General features: G+C 40.3%; 1 protein-coding gene across 10 annotated transcripts in view; it reads left to right on the top strand.

The window, feature by feature from the left end:
- The window catches only part of phldb1 (pleckstrin homology like domain family B member 1), a 100,525-nt gene that overhangs the window by 20,461 nt on the left and 56,196 nt on the right, over positions 1–23,868 (top strand). For 9 of the 10 annotated variants that reach the window (XM_023351754.1, XM_023351753.1, XM_023351750.1 and 6 more), the window contains exons 3-5: positions 1,638–1,761; positions 2,652–2,822; positions 22,867–22,992. In XM_023351754.1, the coding sequence (XP_023207522.1) occupies positions 1,638–1,761; positions 2,652–2,822; positions 22,867–22,992 (421 nt within the window). Of the gene's footprint in view, positions 1–1,637; positions 1,762–2,651; positions 2,823–6,979; positions 7,333–22,866; positions 22,993–23,868 lie in introns of those variants that run through there. The other variant, XM_023351758.1, reaches the window with a different exon arrangement.

The raw sequence follows: 23,868 nt of genomic DNA on the forward strand, positions 1-23,868 counted from the left end.
AATACTTTGGATCATCATAATCATTTAATAAAGGTCAAACCCAGTCTGTTACAAAGAGCTGTATCGGATAGACGCCCATCCATGCAGACTTTTAATTAATAATCACAGCCACTTTGCATAATCAAGTTTAGCTGAGGACCAGCGGTGTTTGGCATCGTTAAAATGTTGAGCCTCACATTGTTGAAACAGTACATCAAAATAGTGCAGACAACATGTAACCAATTTGCAGATAAATGTTAAAATAAACAAGAGGTTGACATGCAGCGTCCAATACAGCAAAGATATAAAAATATCACTTCGTCTTACTGCCAAAGTTGAGATTTCAGGAGCAGTATCTCGCTAAAATCAGAAACATTTTCATTTTAATGAGACGTGTCTCGTATCTCGCTATAACAAGAAGCAAGAACTTTATCATTTTAGCAAGTTTTGTACACGGTTACAATGAGAAAGTTTCTTGTCGGAAAGAGGGACTGCGCCTGAATTTATTTCTTAGCTATGGCAGTTAAACGCTCCTGTAAGCTTCATTGAAATGGAGATTAGTTTTCTAACTAGCTACCAGTCAGAATTAGCTCTCTTAGCATCTTTAGATTAGCTCTCCCCAGAAGCTAAAGCTAACGGTTAATCTGAGCCAGGCTAAGACAGGAGCCTTGTTTTTATTGCTATGTCATATTTAAGGCTGACGGGCAGTAAAAAAAGAGAAAAAGTAACTCAAATGTCACATTTTGAAGGTTTATAAAATAGCATTTGCATGATATGTTGGTGTCTGAAGTTGTTTGAAGATGGTAGAAACCTACTTTGATCTGACAGCTTCTCTGTACAACTACTATGCTCCTCACACTGATGTCTTTCTTTTAATTCAGTGTGGGAATAATACGAATCTTACACCTGCTTTTAACATTTCAACTGAATTTAACTTAAAGAAAGCTCATTCGTGTAGGAGTTCACACATGCACTAAATAGAAAACGAGGGTAAAATGATCAAGACGATGACAAAATAAGTCATGGTAAATAAGAAGGCTGAATTACATTGAACTGCCTGTTTTAGCACCCTGGTATTTGTACATAAAGCATAAAGTCAGCAGGGAAAAAAAGCCTCTAATTTATTCAGTGTTTTGAAACCTTGGAGGTATCGCACAAAACTGCTACGGTGGGATTAATTTAACGAAAAGCAAATCACTGAAAAGCAGAATTGGTTTTATATTCAGGCTGTGCTGAGAGCGCTCAACACAAGTTAGTTCTCTGAACAGCCTCCAGGATCCTCGTGCCTCATGACTGTGGAGAGCTGTTGCCATGGTGACATCCCCATCACCCCCCTCTTGCTGAGCACATGGTGGTGCTTTAGGGAGAGCTTGGAGGGGGGAAGACGAAATACGCACATAGACACACACTTACACACGCACACGCACGGACATACACTTTTCTTAGTGTGTAAACAGGAAGAGAAGTCAGTGGTTTAAAAGAGGATCCTTCTTTTTATCTCCAGATGGGAGATAAGAAGAGAGACCCTCTGTCTGGGTGTCAGATGAACCACTGAAGCTGTAAAATTCAGCAATGGTCAGAGCCACATCATCAACATCAACAATTTTTGATATGGTTCTGTTGAAACGGCGCTCTTTGTGTTAAATGCTTGCCTGCAGAGTACCCCACTGGATTTAATCGAGACTGGAAAGGGGCTGAAGTTTCAAGCGGAGCGCCCTCACCTGGTCAGCCTGGGCAGTGGACGACTGAGTACAGCGATCACCTTGTTGCCTCTGCCTGAGGGTGAGCCAGTAACCTCCACACAGCACAGTGATTTACTCCGTTCAGACAAATGAGACAAAAACTGATCTAAAGTACTTCACTGTAGAAAAGTACGGCTGACGGAGAGCAGAGTACAAGTAATCACGTGTGTAGCCCCTCTTCCACATTTCACATTTACTTCCATCAAGTTTTTTTTAAAACTTTATTTAACTTAATTTCCTGCCCATGTACGATCCAACTGATTCCTACGTTGGAAGGTTTTATGCAGGCTGAGAGGTCATGCATTGTCTACCATCTGTGACATTTTGTTGGAAGATTGCTTCCATTTTGGAGGCAGAGTACAGGTCAGAGTGTCACTTTGAATTTTCAGAAGAACACAAAACAGAATCAGATCTATTCAGATATTATTCATCATAGTTTAACTCAGTTTATATTTGGTTGTTTTATGCAAAGCCTATTTAAATTTATAGCCCAATCCAATTATTCCAGGTTATCCAATCAGACATGGAGTTTTTTTTCCATAATTAGCCATTTTGAGCCTGACATTTATTCTTGAAATGTCCTCTCAACAAATCAATTTTAAAAAATGCTATATCAAATGTGCAAGTAGCTTACTGTTCTCATATTAGTAAAACCAGATCTGTAGGTTTATGTGCTGTTATGTTGTTGCATTTCTTGCATAAGAAACAACCGTTGGATGTTTTTCCCATCTTGAACATGAAAGGCGACACTTCGGCCATCGTTTTAACTTGAACTGTCACATTATCAAATGTGTAGAAATTATCATAAAAACAAAAAAAATTATATATGCATATTACAAAATATATATTTCTGTACACCTTACATCATCAGAGGTCAATTCTGTGTTTGATACCGTCTTTTTGAAGCCTGATGCATGTCCCTTCCTTCAGGCCGCACCACTCTGGGGTACGGTGCCATGGACATCAACATCCAGGGCCCTGGTGTGGCAGCACAGCACTGCTACATCGAGAACAAGTCGGGCGTCATCACGTTGCATCCTTCTGGGAACCTCTGCGCTGTCGATGGGCTCCAGGTCCAACAGCCCACCCGTCTGTCACAAGGTATGGATCTGTGACTCTCTACAAAAAGCAGCCATTTTATCGCCATTTTCCGCGCATGCTGTATTGTGTTAGCGATCGATCCATCAACTCTCCACCTGCTGAAGAAAAGGTTGCGAATGATCCCAGAGATTGACCGGAAAAATCCGCCTGTATTTCCGACTTCAATGAGTTAACCTAGAAAGTCTGGTTGGTTTGGGAAATACTGTACATAATCAAACTCTGATCCGGACTAAAGAGCAAACTCTGGTCTGCCTACAAACCTAGACCTAGATCTGGCTGAAGTGAACACTGGTGCGGTTTGAATGTCTATGTGAATGCTAAGCAGACTGAAGACTGCTCCAAAAGCAGGAAGCAGGCTAAAGTGCACAGCATTCTGGGTAAATACAATGAAAGCAAATGCGCTGTTCTTGTCTTAAGGGGAGAAATGACTTGTGGTCTTTTGCCAAAGACAGAAGAGAAATCCTACAACCGCTAAAATCTGCCATCACTCCATTTTTGTTTACATTTCATGAAGAAGGATGTTGTGCTCAGTGTTTTCTTCAGAGGTGTTTGTGTTGTTCCATTCAGTGGTTCTTGGTACAGCGCCACTACAGGAGGGAGGGAACAGGTTATTCAAATGCTTTGGTTTGTTTGACGCTGTGCAGTGTGAAAGCGAATTGCACCAGTATAACAAATGTTGCAATTTTGGTCACCAATCAAACCAAGTCTACTGGACTATCAGGTGAGAAAATACTCTTAACCAATGCTAGCACTAGCCTGCATATTGACAAAACCAGAGGGAGGGGAATTTAATTATCCTCTGACTAAAGTAGGATGTGTCTAATATTTACTTGAGTGGAGAGTTTTTTTACACAACGGCCAGTGATTGACAGTAGGTGAGGATTGTAAGAAACAAAATTTGCCGCTGGTGGCCCCCCAGTGGGCCACAGTCCCCACATTGAATAACACTGCACTAAACAACCTATGAGGCGTTCACAGAACACCTGGATCTCTACTAACTTACTCACAGAGGTTAGGATTTTGAATTTTAAGGATTTTAAGAGGTGTCACATTAAAGGGGGTTACACACAAATCCATGCCACAATTTTCAGATTTCAGAAACAAATAAAAACAATGTATCCATTTCCTTCCACTTCACAACGATGCTCTTCTTTGTGTCATGACATCCCATTAAAATAAAAATTTGTGGTTGTATTGTGTTAATATGTGGAGATATTGAAGGCGATGCGATTCAGATGTATTCAGTTGTTTTCTAGGAGTCAACGTTCTTTGCAGACGTTCTCTGGTTATCACAGTACAACCTGACGTTGATGTGATTCCATGGCAGACAATGGTTCTAAGACACAGGAAACAAATTAGACAAGACCCACTTTCACTTTTACAAAATCATTTCTTTCATCCAAGCTGCTTCTAATACCACAGCAAATCCTCAAGACTCAATTAAGAAGGGAGAAAAAAACCCACGTCAGACAGTTTGATGCTTATGTTCCCGTATGGGCGTGCTGCACAACAGTGGTTCAAGTGAGGAACATTGTTACATTCAACATGTTGGAAATGCACTGTATGCTTGACCGACTTTACTGAGGAAGTGAAACTGTAAGTGTTCCACTGTTAGTCAGTGAAATTCATAGAAGTTCACTCCAGAGGCCAATGTGAATGCTATGAGGGTGAGATAAGGCGATACTACTCAGCATTACTCACAGCTTCTGAACTTCCCCCTGTGCTGCTGTCTAATCGCTCGACTTAAAGTGAAGTTAAAGAAACTTCACTTTAACTAACATAGGCTTCTTCAAGGGGCAACAATATGTAAAATTAACTTTTTTTGAGCTGTATGTCATGTTATAATCTTATTCCCTCATCAATTCCCTTGCATGCTTGAGAAAGCCTTTAATCTCCATGGCAACCATTAAGCTGTGTAAAATGCCTGGGTGGACCTAGCTCCGTCCTCGAGACGCAGCTCCAATTTCTAAGCTTCTGAGCTTCCTCCTCACAGAGCAGCCCTCCCCCGGGACTCTCCCACTCAGCTCCTTCAGACTAGCCAGCAGCAATTAGCAAACACCTGGGATTACTATAGGAGCTGGTAAAATGTTGCTAAAGGGTTAAAAGAGGAGCCATGTTGTGATGACTTCCTGAAGACGGAGTTTCAGAAAGAGCAAGAGTTTTTAAAGAGACAGAGGTCCAATTTCAAGTCAATTACAAAGTCAATTTTCTTTTAAGTCATACTTGATCTCTACTGAATTTTTATAACAACTGAAGTTAGCATAGCTACTTGATTGTGCTATAAAATGGCACTATGTGTCTGGAAAACACATAATACCGCCCCTTAATAAATCATGTCATATCCGCAGGACTGAGTGGTTTGTGTTGTGCCTGATGGCATTTGGACATGGACTCTGGCAAAGTAACCTGAGTGGAGACACGGTGCTATTTATACTGCCCTCTCTGCCGCAGACAGAGGCAACCCTAAACCCAGAGGTTTCAGGTTGAAGACTGAGTGTGAGGGGAAACCTGAGTGCACTGTCAGGCTGCTGGAGGGCAATGAATGAGCGAATTTGCAGATCTAATTTTACAACAGGAAATGAATCAGACTTTATTGGTCACTTGCCACTCCCATGCATTACATGAGCAATACATTACAAGGTGCTTCAGTTTTCTCGGCACAAGCGGGGGGCATTGATGGGTGGAGAGGTTGCATCGCAGCAAGCCAGGACAAGATCCTCCCATGTGCCAAAAGTCCTTCTAACTAAATCCTTTGGCTTCCCTTTTAATGAAGCGATCTACAGTACACCTCTTCAAGGCTTTGACTTGTCAGCAGGTCGATTTAAACAAAATCAAGCATCAACAAGCGGCTATTGTTGCACAAAGCAAATGTTACCGACAAGCTTTTGAAAGTAATTCTCCTGGATTTGCTGTAAAGTCAGAGGAGCCGGTGGAGAGAAATCCGTTCAAAATCAAAGGGCTGTGAAGAGGAAGTCAGTTTACAGAAGGCAGGATGTAAAGCAATGAAGGAGTAAAGTAGAAAAGGTGTGTTGTCTTTACTGAACCTCAACGGCTCAGATCAAGACATCATGTAGGACAAGCTAGTTTCTAGCACCCATGTAAACATCTTTTATAGTCTCCATTCATCGCTCATGCTGCTTATCTTCTGTTTTCCATAAACATATTATGAAACAGCGTTTGTAGCGTCGCTGTGGTCCTGTGTTTTCTGCCAGCATTTATTGAAATAATCGTCAGCTTGTGCTGAAACCAGGTTATTTACGTACATTGGGTAAAAAGGTATACACAATTTTTCTCACCTTCTGAAGTTAAATCAAACCAAAGTTTTCTTGTTTTAGCTTAGTTAAGATCACCAAAATTATTTCTATTTGCTAAATGCCAGAAGATGAAGTGAAAAGCTCACATACATTTGGTCAGTTTCAGGGATAACCGCATTTTGAAACTCGGGTCAAAACGTTTGGGCTTAATCCAAAACAATGGATCACCCATACGCTGCATTGTCAAGCAGAATGGCCTGCGGTTTTCACATGTTGGGGTTATTTTTAGCTGCAGATTAATGTGCACTATTGATGGAGGGTTGATTACTAAAATAATCGATTATTAGGCAGCCCTTGTCTCTCTCTCTCTTTTTTTTTACATACTTTAAAATCCTTTTTAGACATGTAAACATGGTGTGGGTGTCAATGAAACATGCACTGTCCTGTCAATGATTTATAGTATGCATAATGATTAGTAATGGGTTATTGGTAATCTGCAGGTCTCTGGTGGATCATGTTATGATCCTGCCACACACAGAGTGATTACTCCTGCCGAGGCTCATGTGACTCCAGGGAGCTCTTGGACAGGATGCTTCCCCTACTTTCACTGTGTTTATGGCTCATAATAAATGTCTGCTCCTACTTACGCTGTAACCTTTGCTCGCTAATGATTGGGATAAGATATGAAAATAGGAGATCTGCCTAAAGAGGCTATTGCTATATTCAAGCAATCTGAAGAAGTTCCTCCTTATGTGTCCGTCCTCCTCCTCCTCCTCTTCCTCCCCCTGACTCTCTCCTTCCCGCTGCGGGCTGAGACGTGATTCTGAGCCAGCTGTTTCGCTCAGCCTCGCCGTGCCACATAGCGTCTTCACTGCGCCACAAAGCGTGCGTGGGTGGGTGGGGTGAGGGGGACACGGAGACAATGGACAAATAGATTACACAGACAGTAAAGTCCCGTCCGTCCGGGCTGTGGAGTGAGGAGGGATCCACGGAGGTAGCTGCCGGCGGATGAGCTCGCGCGCGCTGTAAGAAGGCGGACAGCTGCCACGGTGAACTTTCAGATTATCGGCAGAATATATTAGACTGCGAGTTTACAGGGATTATCATAACAAAAGCGCGACCCGGAGGACAAAAGCAGGCAGTAAATAAACGCCGCTGTTCACAATTGCACAGAAACACGTGGTTTTTTTTATTTAAAGGAACAGAAGCGATGAAATCAGCGGAGGGACACGGGAGTTCTGCTCATATGACCTGAAGTAAGTCGGACTTTTGTCTGGTTTTAGTCTTTAGACTTTGTGTTTTTTTAAGTAATTGCTGGTTGTGGTTTTCAGATGATTACTGGGCTTTTTTGTTGTTGTTGTTGCTCCTTACGGTTAATAAAAGCGATAGCTACTACAGAGTTACACTAGTTGTTCTTTTAGTTAGAAGAAGTATGGTTTAGAATGATTTATTTTATGCAATAGTTAAAAACTACTTGTAACTTAACTAACCTTGATATACATTTTTAATAAGGTAACAAAAAAACAGACTTGTTGAAAATATGAACCTACAAAAAACCCAGCCTCCACACACTTTTTTCTCTTTTTTTTAATTAAATGTCTATTTCCGTCTTTCATCCTTCATTCATTCTTATTTTTAAAAGAAATATAAAAAGTCAATATATTTTGTGAAAATAATGTGTTTATGTTATTTTTGCTCTTTTTCTTTATGAAATTAAACTATAGAAAATACAAAAATGTACCCTGCTTGAATAGTGGTCGGGGGCCACACTAAATCAGCTCAGGAGCCGCAAATGGGCTTCTGGGCTCACTTTGGACATCCCTGTTGCTTTTGTGTGCTCCACTTAACCAAATTTAGCTTAAAATTGTATAATATGCATTGAATATATTAACTTTAATCAACACACTCACATATGCTTTTTAAATGAGACATTATTAAGATATAAAGACAAAAAAATGTGTAAAGTTGTACATATTTTTGCCCCTTTTTGGTAAAAAGAAAAAAAAACAAGAATGAAAAATGAAGAATGAGAGAGAGAGAAAGAGAAAAAAAATCTTTCTCTCATTCTTCATTTTGTATGTTGGGAGACAGTGACTTAGGATGTAGCAACCTGAGCTGTCTAGCAACCGGGTGGTTGCTAGTTGAAATCCTAGCTCCTGTTTTCTTGTGATGACCAGGGGGCCTTGTGACACAGATTGACTTGCAGCATTTCTTCTATCAGTTTGCCTCAGTCTGCCTCATGGCTACACCATCAATGTGTGAATGGGTGAATGACTGATGGGCTTTGGAATCCTCTGACTTAATAATACACTATAAATGCAGGTTGTTGGGTTTTTTTTAACCCTTTTTAAAGATTAAATGTTTATTATTTTAAAATAACGTGTTTTTTGAGATTTTCTTGCAAGATTTTATTTCTAGTTAGCTGGGTAATCAGATTTTTGTATTTAAATTCATAAGATGAAAAGAATAGATTTTTTTCCAACCAAATTTCTTCAGTTATCCTTCTGACACACCTAACAAACAGATCTGTTTTTCTTTCTGCTTATTGTAAAAAAATTAATTAAAAAAACTGCACTGCAGAACACCAACGACGTGTCTTTAAGATCTTCATTATTCCGTGTTGGCATTGAAACTCCTGGTTTTCCATGGACAACCCGTTAAGATGATCTTTGTTTGCCCATTCCTTGATATTCTCCTTGGCGTTGAATTATAATGAGGAAATATTGAAACTTTACAGGAAGAAAGTGTTAGGTTTTTGCTGTAGCTCTCAGGACTTGCAACCCAACACCTGCAGTCTCCAACCACTCAGTCCCACAGTTCTGACGTCCCTCCTGCCTCCATGTGAACTCTATGAATAGTCTACAAACATATACACCCCCGCCCCGCGACATCCCATCCAGTCTAGCAGGATCACACTGTCTCTGTCTACTGTTTCATTGCTATTCCTGGTGTCCAGTGCGACCAAATGGGAACTGCTAACTGGAAGAGAATGGAGCTTCCCCTTATATCTGCTGGCACTTTGGGGCCACAACCCCTGATCCCATTAGACATTTTCCACCTAGTTGTCTCTGACCTGCTCCCACTGCTCTACGAGAGCGGCCACTCCGTCGTGTCATCAGTGACATATTGTGTTGACCCCTGTGTTGTAAAGAAAGGAAGTGATGAGTCAGAGACAGAGAGAAGCCCCCCCAGCAAACACTCATCGGAGTGCTGTGAGAATGATGTGCTCTCCCAGGGGGCTTGGGGGTGCCACAGGCACAGGTCAGACATGTGTAAGGGGCCCATGGGGGCCATGATGAGAGGAAGGAGGCTGATAGCAGCTGGTGTCCCCCGCTTTGCTGGGTCAGTGTGTGTGTGTTCCTGGATGTTGTAGACAGAATGTGACCGTACATCCTCTAACTGCCCCCAGCTCTAAACAGGGTTCCTGAACGAGAGGCTCATTAGACTCTACAAATATACCTTTGGGTGAATTGCTCACGCTCTCCTCCATGTGTTTGTGTATCATAGATGTATTTTATAGCTTTACTCTCAATTTTCTTTTCCCAAGTTTGCCTGGTCCCATTCGAACTTTGTAAAGAGAAAGGGATGATGGGAAATGCCTTTTAGTAAAACTACACCCTCCTAGGTGGAACAAATGAAGCAACCGCAATGACAGGTAGAGAAATGATCTGTTTCGAAATGGTTTTGTTGGAGAAGCAGAGTTCAAATATTTTGGCAGATCAATATTTAAGGCTCCCACATACTAAGGCGTATTGTGTGTGTTCTATACCACGCAGACTCCACGCACACTGTCTGCAAACAGTTGAGATTTCATAGCCAGGAGTACCGATGGACTACATTTCCTGTGACAAATTCCTTCATTTCCCATCCCACAAGACTAATGGAAACTAACAGGTTTGATGAGCTAGTTGGGCAACCAGCCCTTTTCCTTCTCCACCAGAGCAGCATTCGAACACCTCTTAGTGCAGCACAAAATGGCATCCTTCTGACTGGTTGTGCCGACTCTCAACCTTATAAACTTGGTGCCGACCTTGGCACGGACATCTGTTTTGATTATGCGCAGACCTAAGTCTTTAATATTATAGTAATGTTTAAAAATGCATACAATATTACACGGTCTTCATCTATAGTATCATACAATTATAAAAACAAATTCCTGATCATATTGTCCTTACTTTTTTTCCATTAACCTTTACGTTACAAATTTGACAAGGAGGTGCAACAGGTTTCTCAATTAGTATCGACTGTGTGACGCAGTACAGTATGAAAGCAAACTGCACCAGTTAAAAATGCAACAAAAGTTGCAATTTTGGCCCCCAAATTAATTAATATCAGGTGTGAAAACACCCTTAGAGTGATTATTCTATATCGTTTTTCTAGTGGTTGTAAACAATCTCCAGATCACATGGTTGACTTCTTCTAAATCAGTCCTCTTTGTTTGTGGCCTTCTGCTTCAGGGAACGAGTTGAACAGCTGCCTGTAGTTAACAGAGAGGAGGTGAGGGAAGTGGATGGTTGGCGGTGGCGGTGTGAGGGTAGAGAGGCAGAGAACATCTGTTCAGACAAGCCAGAACCGGCCCCTGACATGCTGCTCATATGCACCAGCTTACAGCCTGCTGGATGAACATCTGGTCTGTAGGATGTGGATGCTGAGAGCAGCAGGAACTGATTGTGACAAAAAGGTGTGAAGTCGACTCGCCACAAGGAGGGACCCCTTAAAACACTGCATATAGTCTCTTTCTTTGAGAGATGAAGACCTCAAAGTAAAATGTCCTCAAATTTTGTGAAAGTGGTAAAAAATTAAAACAGAGATGTTAAAGGTTTAGATACATTTTTATGTAACTGTGAATCTGAAGGAATCTGAAATAACTTTTCTTAGCACTGTCAAACCACACCTCCAGGTTCGGAGTTGTTCTAGATTTTTAAATTACCTCATCCCACCTCAGAACTGAATCAGCTTGAATGTGTGTGTGGGCGTGTGCAGGCGTGCGTGTGGGTGTGTGTAGCTGCTGCCCAGGAGCATCTTGTGGTATCTGCTGGCGTCAAACGCATTCTGATATATCATCACTTTTTCCAACCAGCCATTTTTTTTCTGGCCATTTTTTCCCCACTGATGGGAATGTTAAGTTTCTGCTGAGTATGTGTATTGCTGTCAGAGCAGCAACATATCTTCCTGTGGTGTGCCTGTGTTCCCTGGAAGGCAGTCATTGATTAACTGGGGGACCTGACTCGCCAGCCTCTGCTGACACTAGAAACCAGTAGCTTTCTTTAGAAACTCTGAGAAACAGGATGCAGATGGCCATTGGTCTTACCCTTTTCCAATCGCTTGTTGGTTTTTTAGTGGTCAAACCTTCGTTTAAAGCCCATAATGATGCATTTTCATTTTTGTGGTGTCATAAACAAACAGATTTGCATGTTGCCATGCTGGATGGGTCCATGACTTTTTTTGGAGATGTTTTTTGTAATCGGAATCTTTCTATGCATTGTTTCAGCCTCATTCACCACTAGTTGAAACGAAATGCTATGCTAATAAAAGAGCAGCAGGTCTTGGTGTTTGTTGACTGTCGTGGACTCGTGTGGTGTTGTTCAGAACGTACAGTGAGATCCTGGCGGAACGTGAAGGGCTCTGGCTCTGACTGACTCGCTGTCCTCCAATCCAATCTTCCAGGCAGATATACCTCAGGCTATGCCGACACAGTGGAAACAGCTAACATGGTAATACCAGTGTAGGAAAAGGGGAAAATAAAAGCCCAAGTTGCAGATATTATTAGGCAGCTGATGGAGCATTTGGTTTACGGGTTTCAGTTTTTAGTGGGGTTTGTAACCACTCCTCCTTTTACTGCCACAGTATACCCTGATGGCAAGATGTTGCTTTGAGACCAGTTGGCCTGTAAAGTCCCACAGAAATACTCCAGTAGGCCTAAAGGGATCACATTGGTCAGCAGTGGCATTTAGCCAGAGTTGGATTAAATCTTTCTTGATTTGTACCATTCTGAAGATTTTCATGGTGAGACTCTATTACAATATTTATTTGAGTTAATTGCAGGGTCTGACGTATTCAAAATTAATTCTATTTTAATTGAAAACAATATTTTGGCCAAATAAACATTTGTTAATTAGAATTTTATTTGGCTCTAGTGGCATTTATTTGAAAGTAAGTGATGAGAGAGAGGGAAGACACATGGCAAGGGTCACCAGGCCAGGAGTCGAACCTGCGACAGCCACATCGAGGAATAAGGACTCTTTATGTGGGCTGTGCTTAACCCCTTCGCCACCACAGCACCACCAATAATTATACATTTTTGCTGCTAAGTTGTCGGACAAGAAGTTCAGCAAAATATATATTTGCTGCTTTTACATTAATCAAATTTTAGTCGAACACCATACATTGACCAAATAAACATTTTCAATTCAAAAAGCCTTTTTTTCTGCTAAATTATTGATTAAATAGACATATGAGCTCACCAACAAATATGGAGGTTATTCAACCATCAGATTGTTGCAAAGTGCTATTAGACCCACTCAGTTTTTAACTTTTTCAGGAAGCCCCGAATTGTGGAATGTGGATGTTTTCGACAGCTTATGTGCTGCTGCAACATGTTAAGCATTGAGATGCCATTTTCTTCACTGGTTTCCTGTGAACTAGCCTGATAATTCAAGAAAAACTTAATTAGATGTTTTATTTAGCCTGTTGTATAATTTTGCAGGTAAAGACTGGTTGAATCTAAATAATTTGTTGATAGAAGGCAGTTTATTCAGTAAAACTAAATACAACTTCAAACACATAGCACCGGTGCTTCCAACAGAAGACCAGGACTCTTCCTCTTTTGACATTAACCTTGCTGCATTGACTCGCTGAGCATTTTTGTCTGCGTCACACTGATCATTAATCCGCCTTGGAGTCCCAGCCAGTATATTTTACAATAGGATCATGTCGTCCTTGTAGGAAGGTGGTGGGAATCTTGTGTCCTCCTCACTTCAGAGTGCCACTGAAAGTTGCTGTCTCTGCAGTAATAATCGAAGTGCACTCTTTGTGATGAAGCCAGTGAATTGCTCCTGAGAGTGAAACCTTTCATATCACACCGTCCAGAGGATGTATCTCACTGATTAGCCCACGGGTCGTTATGCTCTCCTCTCTGTAACATCACCGGCGGTTCTTTCGACCACATTGGGAGTTATGATTGAAATATCAAATGTTGCTGGTGGAAAGTGTTGGGACCTGTATTAAGTTTCTGTTTCGCTGAACTCAGCTGCAGAGAGACGCGGTTCTGACATATTTTAGTGAACCGCTGGTTCTTGGAAGAACACTCAGAGGCTTGCCCGGGGGTCAGTGGGTTCTCTGAAAGAGGGAAAGAAAGTAGAATCAAAGATAGCTGTCGCCAACATCGTGTTAAGCCACATGTGGTGTTGATACATTAGAAAGAGAATACCATTCATTTTAGGCTGAAATTGCACAGAGTTTGGTGCATTTTGTTGTTTTAAGAAGTAAGAATAACGTGTGTTATTGAGAGTCACAAAGATCAGAATAAGGGCCTCAGACTGTAACCAGGTTGATTCAAACCCATCATCTACTATGATATTTATTAAAGAAATCCTTTCTAAGTGAAATATGTATTAGTTCAACTACACCAAAATAATTGTGTAGTTGATCACTTGGGACAAATTAACTGAAATAAATGTAAAGCAAATTGTTAGCATGTGTTGTTCAAGCATTTTTTGGTTGACGATTTCTGGTTTTCTTTATGGTCTTAACAACTAATTCTAGTGTTGACCAGTCAGTTTTGTGTTGTTATTTTAAAGATTAAAATTGATTGATGTAAATTAGAATTTGACCATCACCTTTTGCTTTTTGTTTGGTCTCCTTTCAGCATTTCAGTTTAGTTTCAGTGGTAGTAGGATTTGTCATTTGTCTTTGGCAAAAGACCACAAGCCATTTATCCTGTTAGTGTTAAACTTGCACTTTTTTTGGTTGCATTTTCCCAGAATGCCCTTCACTGTAGTTTGCTTTCTGCTTTTGGAGCGGTCTCCGGTCCGCTTGGATTCACATGTGCATTCAAACCACACTAGAGTTCACTTCAACCGAACTGAGACTTAAGTTTTTAGGCAGATCAGCATTTGTTTTTTTGGGTTGCATCAGAGTTTGGTTGGGCGTTCATAATTCCCCAAATTAACCAGACTTTCTAGGCAAACAAACTAGAGTTTGATTAAAGTGGACCAAACAGGACTGGTGTGTATGAACTGTAAGTGCAATTCTACTTAACATGCTATGCTTGTGTTTTCAAAGCAGCCAATCCAGGAGCAAGATTAGTTTCCTTGGCATTGATTGGTTGTTCCCCCAAGAGCGGTGATGAGGAAGACTACAGATGTCAGCTTCTGTGGCATTGCACTGTCCACATTGACTATATTAAGTTACAGTTGGTGTTTCAACTTTTGAAATAGACAATTAAGCATTTTTAGAGGCTATCTCAGATTTTAGCTATTCACATGGCTGTAGTCCCTAACCTCAGAGAGTACCAGGGTCTGCCATTTTAACAATCAGTGAAATCCTTAAGTCTGATCTTTTCCTATCACCAGGAAGGCTAGATTTTGATTCTTCAACATACCATTTACAGTTAGCAAACAGAACAGATGAAACAATACATCTCTAACTGCAACGAATTTCAAAGATAGGAAACTGCAAATATCACCTGTACCAGATGGTGCTGGAATCATCTGCTATTCAGAATCTTGTTCAAACATATCTTGGAAAAATTCTCCACATTTATTTTCCCCATTTTTGCTCCAGAGAGACAGTTTGCCAACTGGTATTTTGGTAATACAACCAAATACCAGTTGTATTTGGTTGACTGAGAAATACAACCAAAGCGCCAAGCAAAACCAGCGGGCTCACGCAGATAAGAACCCAAGGGAAGATGATCATTGCCATGGTGATGGTGTGTCTTGGAATTTTGGTTGCAACAGAACATAAATCATCCAGATGCTTAATGGAGACCACAAGTGTATCTGAACATTCTGTAGGAGATATAGTCAGGGTCTTGGTAAGCAACCTACAGGTGTTTCGGATTAAACAAACTCATCACAAACATCTCGGTTAACATCCCTCCAGCCTAAATGAGTAATTGAGGTGGTTTTCAGGAGTGGTTAATTTCTCTTTATGGGTAAGCTTTGGCATCTCTAGTCTCATTAACCGTTCCCACCCAGCTCTGTGTTTACAGGCATGTCTGCAACACGTCTGTTCGGTCCTGGAGATAAGGCGGGGAAACCCAGACTTTTAGGGTGGAGGCGGGTGCTTGAGACAAGAAACAGATGCTCTTTCTATAAACAACTAATTGAAATGAGCTGTGAATGTGATCCTGTCTATCCAGAAGATTTTATGATATGGTAACTGTACTTTTGGTAGCACTGCTGCCTTACGACCAGAAGGACCTTGGGTTTGAATTCTGGCTTGGGGTCTGTCTGTCCAGGGTGTACCTCGCCTCTCAGCCAATGACCGCTTCATGCATAAGTTGGTGGACAGATGATTGGATGGTCTTAAGCTCAGAGAATCCCAGCTGATTACGCTGACCTTCTTGCACAACAACTTTACTCCCAGGGCTTGTGTTAGATTACCTTTCAGTTATTTAATTGGAAAATAAAGCACAGCAGTTCCTGTGTTTAAACTGTTCTGGTTCTGCCTAATACAAATCTGCATGATTTATGAGTTCAACACTTTCCACCCTCCCTCCACTTAGTGTGATGCATGGCCCTTTTAGAGCATCTCTTTATCTCTGATCTATATCAGGGATCTATTCCTTCTCTCTGTGGTGTGTCTCCTCACAGCAGGGAGATCCATCATGATGAGGGCCTTGTGTGGTGTGGTAATGGCTTAACTGACAAACACTAATTGGCATCCAGAGACTGTTGGTGATGGATATTTTCAACAGCAGTTCAGTAACAACTTAGACCTGACTGATTGTAGATTGAAATATGATGTCAGGTTTGCTTCTCGACTGTGTTCTCAATTTAAAAAGCGTCTTTAAAGGTCAGTCTCTCTATATTAATAACTTGTTTTTCTGGAAAATGTCAACATTGCTGCAAAGTTTCAAGAAATGGCTATGATACTTAAATCCAAGTAAGATATATGGAATCATGTAGGTATTCTCTACTATTATTAACAATACTAGGATGCCTTTAGAAATAAAATCACCAAATAACTGAAACACCTGTGAAATAAAAAAGATAAAAAATCAAATTAACATAGATTAATCTCATATTTGTTCAAAAATAATTACCTACAAAAGATGCATTTCCTCATTGTGTGGTGTTAAAACAGGCAAATATTTCTGTTTTAGCCAAGCTGTGATTTTTCTCTTTTTCCTCTTAATGACCAAAAATGAGCTTTATTTTTAGGCAAACATCATTTTTTATATAATATGTGGTTGAATTGCCTTTAAGCTGTGTGACTTGGATCAAACATCTTTGGCATCGTTGCAATGGTTTGCTGGAAATTTGTCCAATTTCTCCCAACAAACTTTAGCATCTTGGTCACAATGGCTTTCAACTCTGGTCACAAAGTTTTTTGGGAGTCATTTTAGGGCTTTTCAAAAATGTTGACTGTTGCCCCTAAACCATTTGTACATAACTAGGCAGTATGTTAAGTCTCATGGTGTATTTGGAAGACAAGATTCCATATATCTTACTTGGATTTAACTGTAGCACACCTTTAGGTACTGTAGCACCTAAAGGTGTGCTACAGTAGCACTTTAAGAGGTTGGTGTTGAGTGTGAGCGAGCCAAGCAAGTGGTGTGGCTTTTATACTTGATGCGTATGTTGGTGCAGTATTCTCAGAAAATGAGCCCTCATAGAGAGTTTATATAAATGCGAGCAGTTGGAATTGCTCGCATACTGAACAATTCATCCAGTTTAAGTAAAACATTTGGTACTCAATCTATGTGACTTGCAAAATAATCGAAGGCGCATAACCAGGCACCACGCCAGCGCACAGACTGCAAAGTTGGCGCGCAGACTTAAGGTATTAACCTAGCTTAAGCTTTAATTTCATTGCTAATGTTTTGAAATGTTGCTTTAAGATTTCCACATGATGTTCTGTCCTTATGATATCATTTGATTTTTGATGAGCACCAGTCCGTCCTGCAGCAAAACACCCTCCAACATGATGGTCTGAAAGTCTTCTCATGCTTGTGAGCTTCCCCCATTGTACTCCAAATGCGATTATGGTGATTTTAGTTTAATCAGACCAGAGGTCATGTCTTCAAGTGCCTTTTCCCAAACTACAATCTATCTTTTAGTTACTTTTGAAGTTATTGATTCTTCCTTCAGTAGTGTCTTCACAGGGTTTTCTTTTGTTTTGTTTTGGAGTTAATCCTTATTGTGCAGAATATTCTGTTCTGTCTGCTCTTTGTATAGGAACATTTGGCTGATGTTAGGTAATTTTACGAATGTATTTCTTTAGTGGCTCAAGAGTAGAGTAGGACAAGCGGTACATAGTAGATTGTGTTATGTTGTAGTTTTGGAATGCCTCTCAAAGACCATGTGCTCTGTCTGTTTTGCTGAGTTATCGTGAGCTCTTCTTGGCCTTGTGTCCACAATCAGTTACCACACACACACTCAGCCTGACATTGCTGAGGTCAGGATGCCGTGTGGGCAGCAGAGGGGTCAGTGAATGTGTGTCTACTGCCTGTAAGAGGAGAAATGTCTTCCCTTATCAGCCTGCTGCGTCCGGTGCAGTGCATGGAGGTCCAGCTCCAGTCCTCATCGCCGGCTGTCCTACATGAGTCTCTGCTCCAACACAATGGATTCAAATAGTCCAGCTACCTCATCAGTATGTCACAGTTTTGCAGAGGCACAATAATAAACCTTCATTTGTTTCAGGTGTGTTGAGTCAGGGAAAGATCTAAACCATGCAGGACTGACTTTGGACAACCCTGGTTAAGATGCTCACACACACTGAAGCATGCTCTGCCTTTGTTATACATGGTTAGTCACGATGATTACCTGCTAGGGTGTGTTTTCCTGGATCTTTTTATCTCTTACACAAACCTGCCCTCAATGCCTCTTTACAGTAGAACCAAAACGTTCTAAAAGCTTCTCCAGTGTCATCAAGAACAAGACGGAAAAAGTAGTTTGCTTCACAGCCCATCGGTGTATCTTTGTTTTAAATTTCCTCAGGATAATCAGAAGTATAGAGTTACTGGTAAGAGAGGGAAAAAAAAAATCTTATTCAATTTCTGATTGTTTACTTCTTAGAAAAAATACTAATTTTGTGATTTAAATTTAATGCTACCAATTTTGTGTCGAAGAAATCCTAATAATGACAATATTGTTTTGCTGCAATTTTTACCAAGTTCTGTTTTTCCATCTAGAACTACATGTTCTCCATGCTCACAGTAAAATGTTATTATTATTATTATTATTATTATTATTATTATTATTGTTAACAACTAGACAAAAAATTAATACTCAGTTCAGGAAATATATTTTCCTTTGATTCTGATGGTAGTCCAGTATTGATTATAATACTTCACAGAAGAGATAGTTACTGGAGAAGTTAGTTGTTCTCTAGAACCAGCTGCTGGGTGAATTATGTGAATTATGCCACAGCGTCATCAGCGACTCCCTCCAGCTCCGACTGAACAATGATTTGTCATGATTACAGCACCTGATATGTGTTGCTCCAAGCTATATCCCGTTAAATGGGATTTTTTTATTTGAATTTATCTCCTTTGGAAGATCATGTTAGGTCAAGTCAGGGGGTTGGCTTGTATACCATGAGTCAGAGAAGTGGAGGGAGAGGGAAGTGCTGCTGGTAAAGTCCTGAAGAAAAGCGGGAGTTAGATGAAGGAGTTAGAGGAGTGTGGGGGGTACTTGGTGGGGGGAGCTGACGCGGCTCTAAATACCACAGGATCAAAGTGTTAACGACCGCTTTTAAATCATCCATTCAGCACTTTCTTTGTTTTTACTCGTTCTTGGCCTCAAATCATCGGGAAAAAACTGATCGGTGGAAAATTTTCACCGAAACGATGGAAATCTTCTGGAACAGACTCTTATCCATTTCATATGTACTGATTAAAGACAGCAGTGCTAATGCAAACATAAAAAAGTTTTCCCTTTTACACCGCTCATATACTTCAGGCATGTGGGATTTAACCACACTGGTTTACATAACATTTATTTCCACTTTATTGTTCGGAGCTTGAAGACTTTTTATGGCACCATCTTTTAACGCAGACGAACAAACACTCTGGAATCTACGGTGAACGTAAACAGGAAACAGATTATTAGCTTGTTGGCTGTAAAAAACATCCAGTAGGAGCGAGAAAAAAATTGACACAATCACTGACAACCCCCCCCCCCCCCCCCCCCCCCCCCCCAAAAAAAAACAGACAACTTGCAAAAACACACAGAAAAAGCAAAAGGTTTAAAAAGTGCATGTAGGTGTGGATTGGACCCAGGGCTGTAACCACCAGTCAGGAATTGAATCTCTGACACTGGAACCACTTATTATCACTGCAAGCTTTTCCATGGATCACGATGTACTCGTGTCATCCTGTGTTTGCTCAGCATAGAAGAGTTGACTGCAGGGAAAATTGGGAGAAATTTGCTGGTTTCCTTAGATAGAAAGCAACTTGGGGTATTTTTTTAATCTGCCGTGACGCAGTTGGCAGCATTGATTCCCTGCAGGAAGAAAGTCTGTGGTTCGAATCCCAGCCTGGGGTCTCTCTGTGTGGACTTTGCATGTTCTTTCCATGTGTGGGTTCTCTCTGGGTAATCCGTCTTCCTACCACAGTACAAAAATCATGACTGTTCGACTCACAGCTTTTCTGTATCGGAGAATCGGTTCCATGTCAAGAATATCCATCATACGACATACAGTATTGACTAGAGATGCATCAATCTGAAATAAATTCCAGTTCAAGTAGAAGTGACCATGTGCAAAATCCATAATGGCAGATTTATTTAATCCAATTATATGCTTTGTGCTCTGAGCGACATCATGCTTTATTATTTATTTTACGTTATATTTAGACTGTAATGGACTGGTGACCTGTCCAGGGTGACCTTGCCTGTCGGCTGTTGATGCTGGAGATAGACACCAGGACCCCTCATGACCCCACTAAGGGTGTGAGATAGTGGATGGTTGGATAGAGGGAGGGATGGACGAATGGATGGATGGATAGTTGGATGGATGGACATTATATTTAGAATTCCTAATTGCACTTTCTGAACCATTTGACAGGTTTGTTACAGTTTATTTTAAACATGTTTGACCATAACAAAACTTATTGTTTATGTCAATATATAAAAAACAGTCGCACTAAACAAATTAAAGTTTTTTCGTTTTGTTGACCAAGCTTGTGAAACTGTTGGTGTATTTTGGTGTACTGTACTGGTGCAAAGTTAGCAAATAATTTTGTTGTTAAGGACATTTTTGTCTGTTTTTGTTTTATAAAAAAGAAACATTTTGAGCCAATTCAGCTCTGGCTTTCTGTATCGGAGCCGTATCGGTTCCGATACACTCAGATACCCTCAGATATCAGTATTGTATCGGAAGTGAAAAAAGTGGATCAGTGCATCCCTAATATTGACCATTTACGGTGTTGTTTACTAAGGCAGGTCTATTTTATCTGCTTGCATGCCTCATCCTGCTAAAACCTGAAGCCTCTCTGTGTGATGGAGAAGGTTCCCATCCCTACCTCGGGCCTGACGACAGGAAGGGATCTTATCTGTCCCCCTACCCCGTCTCTACAGACGTTCCCCCCTGCAGTCCCAGCGTGACACAATGGTGCTATATTGAGAGAGCTATAAACAATTGTTTGCTTATCTGTTACTGACCTCATGACACATGAGAGGGCTGGATTAGTTGGACGTGTGACGTGCTCTGACATTTGAAACCAGACTGAAAGTGGATGGGACGGATATTACCATGGCGACTCGGTGAGAATGAGCCCAATCAGTTGCTGGACGTGGGATTTTCCTGTTTGGTCTCATATATCCAGGTTATTTAGGCATTTGGAGTGGCTTTAGTAGCTGATGTGAGACACAGACAAGATGTAGTAACCTTTGAAACCCGTCATGATGATCTCAGTCTGTCTTTGCTTTGTTTACTCCAGGCTTTAATGTCCAACAAACTGTATTTAGAGTCTTATCTCCATAATTGGATGTGTTTCCTGCAGGATATCAGGGTGAGGCAGATCAGATTATTCACTGTGTAAACCAGTGGGATTTCACTTCATCAAAGAGCAGCTTCAGTTTAAGAGCTATTTTATTCTTAGAAATAAACATTTCTGATGCAGCCTCCAGCTTCCCAAAAATACTGTTCATTTATGAATCAATTAAAATGGAAACAAATGTTTTTGTTTAAGAAAAAAGCTTCAGATTTCCTTATTTTAGAGGAAAGACTGTGCAGGAGGTTTGGGGTGGTATGAACTTAAATAAAAAAACTACAAATAGGCTAATTGCAGGGATATAAACACTTATTTGGTTTGTTGGGAACATTGATGGTTTTAAAGTCTAACAGCTGCTGGGAGGAAGGATCTGTGAAAACGCTGCTTTGTACACATAGGATGTCTGTCACTGAAGGAGCAACAGCATCATGTATGGGGAAATATACATATATGTTTCTCTAAGTCAGGAAAGCAACAATTCTAACTAATGCTAACGTTTGCACAGTGTAGATATTTAGTCATGAACAATTATTGTTTGTGTTTTATTTTTTATTGTTTGTGTTTCCCAGTTAAATTTCTTTGGGAATTTTCTAGTTGACTGATATTATACTAGACGATAACTGAGCCCTCTTGCGTAAGAAATTGTATTATGTAAGAAAAAAATCAAAGATCTCAGAAAATCCTCAAGAGTAATTAGAACAATGATGGAGCTTACCATCATGTTGATGGAAATGACTTGGACAAAACCACATGGCGAGTGTTAAAACTATCCCTTCCTTGAGGGAGAGTTTATATATTTGCTGTTTTTGTTTTCTTTTTATTATAAATTTAGGACTTTTATTGTATCACTCTTGATTAGGACTTTATCCTTTGATTAAAACATTATGGCTCTTCTTCCACCACTGGCAGCTTATCTACAAGACAGGAAGCAGGAAACAGCTAAGGGACAATAATCAAAGCTCCTTGAACCACCAGAGAGACCACAAGTTTTATCTTGTTTGTTTAATCTCTGCTCCAATAGATTAGAAAAGCAAAGTAAAACAAATGACATGTGTTTGAACGAGGTCACAGCAGGAAAAGGTGGCTAGCTTAGCTTCTAACCTCGGTTTACTGCTTTAAAGCTAATTTAAGCTAATCAGCTTAAGTTTAGCTTTTATCTTATCATTTAGCTGAAAATGTAATTTACACTTAAGATAATCAGATTCAACAAATAAAATTATTTTGTTCTTTCTGTTGTTTTGTTTATTCATTTTGAACATTTAAAATGTTTTTCAGTTCCAGTGTTAAATGTTAATTACAATTGAAAGTTTATTGATATTTGAGAGGGTGAATTTGCATTATGCCATTACCATATTATAAATTGAAAATCGTCTAAAAACAATATTATTATTTTTCACAACAACTTCTGGGGCAATTTGTCGTCCAGCAAATTGTGTTATCGTGACAGGCTTAACAAGAATTTACTTACAAGCTGGTATCGTTTTACTGAAGATGTACTTAGATATTTGCACTAGAAACTATACAAACAAAAATACTTTGTAAGATTTTGTTTTTACAGTGTGGTTTCCAATATTCAATGTCACATTGCAACACTATAAATGTGATTTTCTTGTGTTTTTCCTTGCAGGCTGTATGCTGTGTTTTGGACAGTCAGCCTTCTTCCGCTTCAACCACCCTGAGGAGGCCTTCAGGATGAAGAGCATGATACCTCATGGAGGAGGTGTTCGCACCGGGAGCTACGCTTTGTGTCCAGGTAACACGTCTTGTGCTTACGCATCCCTGCAAAAGTATCTGTATCCGTTCGAATTTTTCATAAGTTGTTGCGTTACAGCCTCAAACTTCACTTACATTTTTTTTTCTCCAAATAAAATCAGCAATATTTGGCATGTATCCTGCTGCTTTCCTCCTTTGTCCCTAAATAAACCCTATTTCAACTAACTAACTAATCCCATCAAGGGGCAATTTAACCTCAGTATAAATGCAGCTGTCTGACAATGTGTGACATTGTTTAATGTCTGTTTGGGACATTAAACAATGTCCCAAACAGACTTCTGTTCAGTCCATCACCTGGAAACAGAAAGAGGATGGAGGGCATAAATCAAAGAATCGGCCAAAGATACCTGGTTACTATAACAGAGCTGCAGAGATCCACTGCTCAGGTGGGATATGACAGCTAGAGCTTGTCCACAAATCTGATCTATATCCGATCAAATCTGGAAAAATTTGAGGGGTATTAATGCTTTAGCATAGCTCTTGCATGTCAAAGCAAAATTAACTTTCATTCCAAGCATTCAGGTCTTCTGATCATTGGACAGGTTCTAGTAGATGACCTGTGCCAATACTTACAAATCAGTGCAACCAATTTCTTATTCTCCATGACGACTACTTTTATTTTATGTTTCCATTTTGTCATTTTACTTCTGCTATCTTCTTCTTAACTTGGGAGCTGAAGTTTCCCCAAGCAGTGCACTGATTGCAGTTTTCTCTCCAGTTACTAATCTTTCTTGCTTTTTTCTTTTGCTATTATTAGCAACATTTTTGGCCAGGAAAGTTGCTAAATATAATGAAAAAGTAACTAAGATGGCAAAAGTGGAGTGGCTATTGTTAAAGGCAGACCTGGTGGGCAGGT

This window comes from Xiphophorus maculatus, chromosome 18 (genome assembly GCF_002775205.1).
Source record: "Xiphophorus maculatus strain JP 163 A chromosome 18, X_maculatus-5.0-male, whole genome shotgun sequence".
NCBI lineage: Eukaryota > Metazoa > Chordata > Actinopteri > Cyprinodontiformes > Poeciliidae > Xiphophorus > Xiphophorus maculatus.